The 10,141-nt window shown below is 49.0% G+C and overlaps 1 protein-coding gene across 1 annotated transcript; it reads right to left on the minus strand.

Annotated features, from left to right (window-relative positions):
• Positions 1-207: 207 nt before the first annotated feature.
• On the minus strand, positions 208-4,370 carry LOC135530853 (actin, cytoplasmic 1). Its single transcript, XM_064959028.1, has 6 exons — positions 4,245-4,370; positions 2,656-2,780; positions 2,105-2,344; positions 1,201-1,639; positions 907-1,088; positions 208-773 (listed from the first exon to the last, which is right to left on the minus strand). Exons 2-6 carry the CDS (start codon positions 2,776-2,778, stop codon positions 630-632), a joined length of 1,128 nt encoding a protein of 375 aa, XP_064815100.1. The 5' UTR covers positions 2,779-2,780; positions 4,245-4,370; the 3' UTR covers positions 208-629.
• Between the last annotated feature and the right edge of the window lie 5,771 nt (positions 4,371-10,141).

The following is a 10,141-nucleotide window of genomic DNA, read 5'->3' on the forward strand; positions in this document are numbered from 1 at the left end:
TAACTAACCTGTTTGTGGGAATGGGAAGGCAGAAGAGAAAATAATTTCAATAGACATGGAATGCAGAAGAAAGAGAGCACAACCATTTCAATAGACATGTGCACTTTATTAGTTGTGTTGGTCCACAACAGGAGCCCCCTGCCCCACCCTACACCCCCAGAGAGAGGAACACCTCAGAATGGTCAAACCTCTTTTTGCATAACAAACTGGACCATGTATCTATAAGACTGAAAATACAAAAACAATAGTTTTTGTATCGATTAAATCATTTACATTAAGCTTCCCCCCTCCACACAAAGCCCCATCCCCTAGATAATGCACTAGATCCCTATGGGCCCTGGTAACTAGCGCACTAGGTAGGGGATAAGGGTGGACAGCAACACCTCCATAGAGGTCAATAAGGTGGTGGAACATAAACATTAGACTGTAACTAACAGGACATGTGGTGAGTCAAGACCGTCAGACAACGACGACATCACATCCTGTCCATCCAGCCAAACAGGGAGGCTCTCAGACAGACCGACAGCAGGAGAAGACACGCCAGTGGAGAGGGAGATCTGACAGGCAACACCGACTCAGAGTCTTCATTGGAATGGGAAGGAGGAGAGAGTCTGTACGGGTCGGGTTGTTTAGAAGCATTTACGGTGGACGATGGAGGGACCAGACTCGTCGTACTCCTGCTTGCTGATCCACATCTGCTGGAAGGTGGAGAGAGAAGCCAAGATGGAGCCTCCGATCCAGACGGAGTATTTACGCTCTGGGGGGGCGATGATCTGGAGGAGAGACGGGGGGGGGGGGACACATTAACATGAGTACAGACCTTCACACTGTAGTTCTAGCGTCAGGTAATGCTGCTAACGACAGGAGGAAGCAGACCGATGGTTCAGAGAGGGTTTATTTAGTCACCTTGATCTTCATGGTGGAGGGGGCCAGAGAGGTGATCTCCTTCTGCATCCTGTCAGCGATGCCGGGGTACATGGTGGTTCCTCCGGACAGCACCGTGTTGGCGTACAGGTCCTTACGGATGTCCACGTCACACTTCATGATGGAGTTGAAGGTGGTCTCGTGGATACCGCAAGACTCCATACCTGGAGAGAGAGAGGAGACAAAATGGCCGTCACTACGGGGCAATCGCAACACAAGATGGCTGCCAGATGGACACGGATCAGCGGATCCAGAGAGGTTAGTTTAGAGACTCACCGAGGAAGGAAGGCTGGAAGAGGGCCTCCGGGCAGCGGAACCTCTCGTTGCCGATGGTGATGACCTGTCCGTCAGGCAGCTCGTAGCTCTTCTCCAGAGAGGAAGAGGAGGCAGCGGTGCCCATCTCCTGCTCAAAGTCCAGCGCAACGTAGCACAGCTTCTCCTTGATGTCTCGTACGATTTCCCTCTCGGCCGTGGTGGTGAAGCTGTAGCCTCGCTCCGTCAGGATCTTCATCAGGTAGTCTGTGAGGTCACGGCCGGCCAGATCCAGACGCAGGATGGCGTGGGGCAGAGCGTAGCCCTCGTAGATGGGTACTGTGTGGGTCACGCCGTCACCGGAGTCCATGACGATACCGGTGGTACGGCCAGAGGCGTACAGGGACAACACGGCCTGGATGGCCACGTACATGGCAGGGGTGTTGAAGGTCTCAAACATGATCTGGAGACGAGAGAGGAGGGATGAGTCACGGTGCTGGAGGACTACAATAGAGACAGGAGTCACAGCACCCAGTAGAACATGCTGTCCAGTGAGTCAGTGACTCAGAGGGAAATGGTCATTAGTAAGAAACACAGCAGCCATTCCTACATGATGTAATGTCAATATAAACCACTAGAGTAGCTCATTCACAGGCCAGGCGGCCCCACAGGCCAATCTAGTCAGTCTAGCAGTCAGAAGGGTGCAGAGAGGCAGAACAGACCGACAGAAGACCTGGAGCTTCCAGAGGGGTGACATATCAGCTGTAAGGACAGAGGGCCTGGAGGAGAGGAGGAGAGCAGAACTGAACAGTAAAGGTGGAGGAAGAGAGCAGAACTGACCAGTAAAGGTGGAGGAAGAGGGCAGAACTGACCAGTAAAGGTGGAGGAAGCAGAAGTGAACAGTGGAGGAGAAGGAGGGGGACATTACCTGAGTCATCTTCTCCCTGTTGGCTTTGGGGTTGAGGGGGGCCTCGGTGAGCAGGACGGGGTGCTCCTCTGGAGCCACTCTCAGCTCGTTGTAGAAGGTGTGATGCCAGATCTTCTCCATGTCGTCCCAGTTGGTGACGATGCCGTGCTCGATGGGGTACTTCAGAGTCAGGATGCCCCTCTTGCTCTGAGCCTCGTCTCCCACGTAGCTGTCCTTCTGGCCCATCCCAACCATCACTCCCTGGAGACACACTCAGGTCAGTGACAACTTACCCCACGGAATGTTAAGGCTAATCTACAGTATTAATGATGTTGATTGGAACGGATTTTTTAAGGTTAATGTTGCATAGCAACAGGACATTAAATTACATGTTATAATATTCTATAGGGAACCATACGAGTTGTACTACTACACACAGTCAGTGTAATGTTTACTAGAGACAAAGTCAAATGGTGACAAACATTAGTTCCAATAGCAATGTAACAGTTTGAACATTCAGTATAGCAGATAAAGTTGGTATATTTCAGTTAAATAGCAGAGTTAAATATTACCTGATGTCTGGGGCGACCCACGATGGAGGGGAACACAGCCCGAGGAGCATCATCTCCTGCGAAACCTGCCTTGCACATACCGGAGCCGTTATCAACGACCAGGGCGGCGATTTCATCTTCCATTTCTGCACCGGAAAGAAAAAGACAGAAGTGAGACTGACGTCTTAACCGGGGTGCGGCGCCTGCCTGTCACTATTGAGCCAGTGTACTATTGGTGAATGACCGCTAGGTGGCGCTGAACAGCAACAGTCCAGACCTTCACCCACACTCAGCGTTTACACAACCAGTCAATTTGCTCTATCGTAAAATGCATGAACTAAATTGGCTGAGGCTTAATTTAAGGTTCAGCATAAAGGTTAGTGTAGTTAAGTTGTAAAACTACAGAAAGAGTAGAAATAGACAGTTGATGACTGCCACCTAGTAAGCACCCAGACAGCGCCTCTAGACAAAAGGCTGTGTGTTTTCGGCCGAGGCGTCGCCATATAAGGCAATAGATGGAGCGTCCCCTGACATGTGTTAGTCTGACAGAGGCCACTCCCTGGTCCGAGACAAACAGCCAGACAATAACCCAGGCTAGGTCACATCTATCCTGAATATGGTTACACAACGCGATGGCCACTCCCTGGTCCGGGACAAACAGCCAGACAATAACCCAGGCTAGGTCACATCTATCCTGAATATGGTTACACAGGGAAAAGTTTCCGTGCTTTCAGATCACTAAATGCCCATATGTTTTAGGCTTGTAACTGGTGTGAAATGTTTCCTATTAAAAAAAGACACATTGACCTCCAAAAAGCACTGACTCCTCTGAGCCAAAGTCATAAAAATAATCACGTTTCTTAGTCATTAACACATAGGAAGTCATTTACCTATTTTATTTGTAAGTCGCTCTGGATAAGAGCGTCTGCTAAATGACTTAAATGTAATGTAAATGTATAAACGAGTTAATAACGCCTGACTTTAATGCAGGTGAAATGTATCAGATATACTTGAAACCTCTCAACAGGGCGAGTTTTAAACAAGTCAAACTCCATTATTGGGAAAACGGTCAAAACGTTATGTACAACCGGTAGCAGGTCATTTCAACAGTGGGGGAGAGGAACATTTACATTACATTTACATTTAAGTCATTTAGCAGACGCTCTTATCCAGAGCGACTTACAAATTGGTGAATTCACCTTCTGACATCCAGTGGAACAGCCACTTTACAATAGTGCATCTAAATCATTAAGGGGGGGGGGGGGTGGTGAGAAGGATTACTTATCCTATCCTAGGTATTCCACTAAATGTCAACGCTAAGACAGACCCCGGTTAACACACCCACTCCGATGTTAAGCTAGATAAATCAAATGGAGATAAATCAAATGGAGATATATATATATATATATATATATATATATCACATTTTTAAAATGACCAGGAAAAAAAAAACATTTAAAACACTGTAAACTGACCGACGGCAGCTAGCTAGGAGCATTCACTGAAAACGGTACAAGTTAACCAGATAACTAACTTAACTAGTTACCTACGTTGAAATGTAACAATTATACATAAATAACATTTTAAAAACACAGTATTACAGCTCTTACCTGTGTTTTAGTAGGGAAAAGTTACCGGTGTTAATCAGAGAAACGGTCTATTTTCCCTTCTTCCTGCGCAGTGAGAAACGTAATGAGGAAGTGTTGCCAAGGCTCCGGGTTTTATATCCGCATACGTCGCAACCCCCCTCTATCCATATAAGGCAAACTTTCTGCAGGGCGGCTCCTGATTGGTCGAGGGCGTATCCACTCGGATTGAACGCATTGTGCCACACTGGGCCTCTGCATTGACAGCACTTGTTTCAAAAGGAGGCAAAATAAAGTGTAGGCCCTTTAATGAATATAACGTTAATAACTACTATACACAATAAAACGTCCGAGCTAACATAACAAGGTCATTGATTAGGATAGGTGTCATCGTATTCAACGATTGGCAGAATTTATGTATCAATAGTTTCTGTCATGGCCACGGTGATTATGGTTAAACTAAGGCGATAGTTAAAGTTAGATATCTAACGTAGAGGGGTTCTTCCTTTGAAAATGAAGTAGGTGTTGTATTGGATTCAACGTTACAGCTACAAGGTAACTATAGTCAGGTCGTGGTGCGGGGACAATGCAAGGTCCAGCTAACATGTGAGGAATGGTGTTGGTGTAATTTGAGTAAGTGTAAATCTTTGTGGTGTATATACTGACATTCCAGAGGCCCAGGGTCGTTAGGCCCGCTGCCCGCTAGCCTGATAATTAGCTTAACCGGTGTTAAAAACAGAGCCCACATCCCCTACTAGACTGAGACAACACACATCCCTCACTAGACTGAGACAACACACATCCCCTACTAGACTGAGACAACACACAACACACAACCCCTACTAGACTGAGACAACACACAACACACAACCCCCACTAGACTGAGACAACACACAACCCCCACTAGACTGAGACAACACACAACCCCTACTAGACTGAGACAACACACAACCCACAACCCCCACTAGACTGAGACAACCCACAACCCCCACTAGACTGAGACAACACACAACCCCCACTAGACTGAGACAACACACAACCCCTACTAGACTGAGACAACACACAACCCACAACCCCCACTAGACTGAGACAACACACAACCCCCACTAGACTGAGACAACACACAACCCCTACTAGACTGAGACAACACACAACCCCCACTAGACTGAGACAACACACAACCCACAACCCCCACTAGACTGAGACAACACACAACCCCCACTAGACTGAGACAACACACAACCCACAACCCCCACTAGACTGAGACAACACACAACCCCTACTAGACTGAGACAACACACAACCCCTACTAGACTGAGACAACACACAACCCCTATAGACTGAGACAACACACAACCCCTACTAGACTGAGACAATACACAACCCCTACTAGACTGAGACAACACACAACCCCTACTAGACTGAGACAACACACAACCCCTACTAGACTGAGACAACACACAACCCCTACTAGACTGAGACAACACACAACCCCTACTAGACTGAGACAACACACAACCCCTACTAGACTGAGACAACACACAACCCCTACTAGACTGAGACAACACACAACCCCCACTAGACTGAGACAACACACAACCCCCACTAGACTGAGACAACACACAACACACAACCCCCACTAGACTGAGACAACACACAACCCCTACTAGACTGTGACAACACACAACCCCTACTAGACTGAGACAACACACAACCCCCAATAGACTGAGACAACACACAACCCTTACTAGACTGAGACAACACACAACCCCCACTAGACTGAGACAACACAGAACCCCCACTAGACTGAGACAACACACAACCCCTACTAGACTGAGACAACACACAACCCCCACTAGACTGAGACAACACACAACCCCTACTAGACTGAGACAACACACAACCCCTACTAGACTGAGACAACACACAACCCCTACTAGACTGAGACAACACACAACACACAACCCCCACTAGACTGAGACAATACACAACCCCCACTAGACTGAGACAACACACAACCCCCACTAGACTGAGACAACACACAACCCCTACTAGACTGAGACAACCCACAACCCCCACTAGACTGAGACAACACACAACCCCCACTAGACTGAGACAACACACAACCCCTACTAGACTGAGACAACACACAACCCCCACTAGACTGAGACAACACACAACCCCTACTAGACTGAGACAACACACAACACACAACCCCCACTAGACTGAGAAAACCCACAACCCCCACTAGACTGAGACAACACACAACCCCTACTAGACTGAGACAACACACAACACACAACCCCTACTAGACTGAGACAACACAGAACACACAACCCCCACTAGACTGAGACAACACACAACCCCTACTAGACTGAGACAACACACAACCCCCACTAGACTGAGACAACACACAACCCCTACTAGACTGAGACAACACACAACCCCCACTAGACTGAGACAACACACAACCCCTACTAGACTGAGACAACACACAACCCCCACTAGACTGAGACAACACACAACCCCCACTAGACTGAGACAACACACAACCCCTACTAGACTGAGACAACACACAACCCCTACTAGACTTGAGACAACACACAACCCCTACTAGACTGAGACAACACACAACCCCTACTAGACTCAGACAACACACAACCCCAACTAGACTGAGACAACACAGAACACACAACCCCCACTAGACTGAGACAACACACAACCCCTACTAGACTGAGACAACACACAACCCCTACTAGACTGAGACAACACACAACCCCCACTAGACTGAGACAACACACAACCCCCACTAGACTGAGACAACACACAACCCCTACTAGACTGAGACATCACAGAACACACAACCCCCACTAGACTGAGACAACACACAACCCCCTCTAGACTGAGACAACACACAACCCCTACTAGACTGAGACAACACACAACCCCCACTAGACTGAGACAACACACAACCCCTACTAGACTGAGACAACACAGAACACACAACCCCCACTAGACTGAGACAACACACAACCCCCTCTAGACTGAGACAACACACAGCCCCCTCTAGACTGAGACAACACACAACCCCTACTAGACTGAGACAACACACAACCACAACCCCCACTAGACTGAGACAACACACAACACACAACCCCACTAGACTGAGACAACACACAACCCCCACTAGACTGAGACAACACACAACCCACAACCCCCACTAGACTGAGACAACACACAACACACAACCCCCACTAGACTGAGACAACACACAACCCCTACTAGACTGAGACAACACACAACCCCCACTAGACTGAGACAACACACTACCCACAACCCCCACTAGACTGAGACAACACACAACCCCTACTAGACTGAGACAACACACAACCCCCTCTAGACTGAGACAACACACAACCCCTACTAGACTGAGACAACACACAACCCCCACTAGACTGAGACAACACACAACCCCTACTAGACTGAGACAACACACAACCCCCACTAGACTGAGACAACACACAACCCCTACTAGACTGAGACAACACACAACCCCTACTAGAGGGAGACAAAACAGAACACACAACCCCCACTAGACTGAGACAACACACAACCCCTACTAGACTGAGACAACACACAACCCCTACTAGACTGAGACAACACAGAACACACAACCCCCACTAGACTGAGACAACACACAACCCCTACTAGACTGAGACAACACAGAACACACAACCCCCACTAGACTGAGACAACACACAACCCCCACTAGACTGAGACAACACACAACCCCCACTAGACTGAGACAACACACAACCCCTACTATAGACCCACGAAGGGAGCTGCACTGTCGTTGTTCGCTAAAATCATTACAGTACTGGCCCCACCATGAGTAGAGGGCTTATGGTAGGATGGGGTCAGGGGTCAGAGGTTAATAAATCATTACAGTACTGGCCCCACCATGAGTAGAGGGCTTATGGTAGGATGGGGTCAGGGGTCAGAGGTTAATAAATCATTACAGTACTGGCCCACCATAAGTAGAGGGCTTATGGTAGGATGGGGTCAGGGGTCAGAGGTTAATAAATCATTACAGTACTGGCCCCACCATGAGTAGAGGGCTTATGGTAGGATGGGGTCAGGGGTCAGAGGATAATACATCATTACAGTACTGGTCCTACCTTGAGTACAGTTTTTTTTTGGTGCAGTAGGATGAGGTCAGAGGTCATTAGAGCAGCAGTTTAACAAAATGAACATGAGGCTCACACATCCACACCATCCTACCTGACTCATCCACACCATCCTGTCTGACTCATCCACACCATCCTGTCTGACTCATCCACACCATCCTGTCTGACTCATCCACACCATCCTGTCTGACTCATCCACACCATCCTGTCTGACTCATCCACACCATCCTGTCTGACTCATCCACACCATCCTGTCTGACTCATCCACACCATCCTGTCTGACTCATCCACAACATCCTGTCTGACTCATCCACACCATCCTGCCTGACTCATCCACAACATCCTGTCTGACTCATCCACTTACCATCCTGTCTGACTCATCCACACCATCCTGTCTGACTCATCCACACCATTCTGTCTGACACATCCACACCATCCCGTCTGACTCATCCACAACCTTACACCATCCTGCCTGACTCATCCACACCATCCTGCCTGACTCATCCACACCATCCTGTCTGACTCATCCACACCATCCTGTCTGACTCATCCACACCATACACCATCCCGTCTGACTCATCCACACCATCCTGTCTGACTCATCCACACCATACACCATCCTGTCTGACTCATCCACACCATCCTGCCTGACTCATCCACACCATCCTGCCTGACTCATCCACACCATCCTGTCTGACTCATCCACACCATCCTGTCTGACTCATCCACACCATACACCATCCTGTCTGACTCATCCACACCATCCTGCCTGACTCATCCACACCATCCTGCCTGACTCATCCACACCATCCTGCCTGACTCATCCACACCATCCTGTCTGACTCATCCACACCATCCTGCCTGACTCATCCACACCATCCTGCCTGACTCATCCACACCATCCTGCCTGACTCATCCACACCATCCTGTCTGACTCATCCACACCATCCTGCCTGACTCATCCACACCATCCTGCCTGACTCATCCACACCATCCTGCCTGACTCATCCACACCATCCTGCCTGACTCATCCACACCATCCTGTCTGACTCATCCACACCATCCTGTCTGTCTCATCCACACCATCCCGTCTGACACACAGAGCTGCTGATAGCTGGTAGAGTTGTACAGGCAGCTGAGAGTCACTTATCACCACCCTGCTAGCGATATCACCGGGGTGTGTGTTGTCACCCCCCCCCCCCTCCCTGCTAGGGATATCACTGTGGTGTGTGTTGTTATCCCCTGCTAGGGATATCACTGTGGTGTGTGTTGTCACCCCCTGCTAGGGATATCACTGTGGTGTGTGTTGTCACCCCCTGCTAGGGATATCACTGTGGTGTGTGTTGTCATCCCCCTGCTAGGGATATCACTGTGGTGTGTGTTGTCACCCCCCTGCTAGGGATATCACTGTGGTGTGTGTTGTCACCCCCTGCTAGGGATATCACTGTGGTGTGTGTTGTTATCCCCTGCTAGGGATATCACTGTGGTGTGTGTTGTCACCACCCTGCTAGGGATATCACTGTGGTGTGTGTTGTCACCACCCTGCTAGGGATATCACTGTGGTGTGTGTTGTCATCCCCTGCTAGGGATATCACTGTGGTGTGTGTTGTCATCCCCTGCTAGGGATATCACTGTGGTGTGTGTTGTCACCCCCTGCTAGGGATATCACTGTGGTGTGTGTTGTCACCCCTGCTAGGGATATCACTGTGGTGTGTGTTGTCATCCCCTGCTAGG

The sequence above is a fragment of the Oncorhynchus masou genome, chromosome 5 (assembly GCF_036934945.1).
Source record: "Oncorhynchus masou masou isolate Uvic2021 chromosome 5, UVic_Omas_1.1, whole genome shotgun sequence".
NCBI lineage: Eukaryota > Metazoa > Chordata > Actinopteri > Salmoniformes > Salmonidae > Oncorhynchus > Oncorhynchus masou.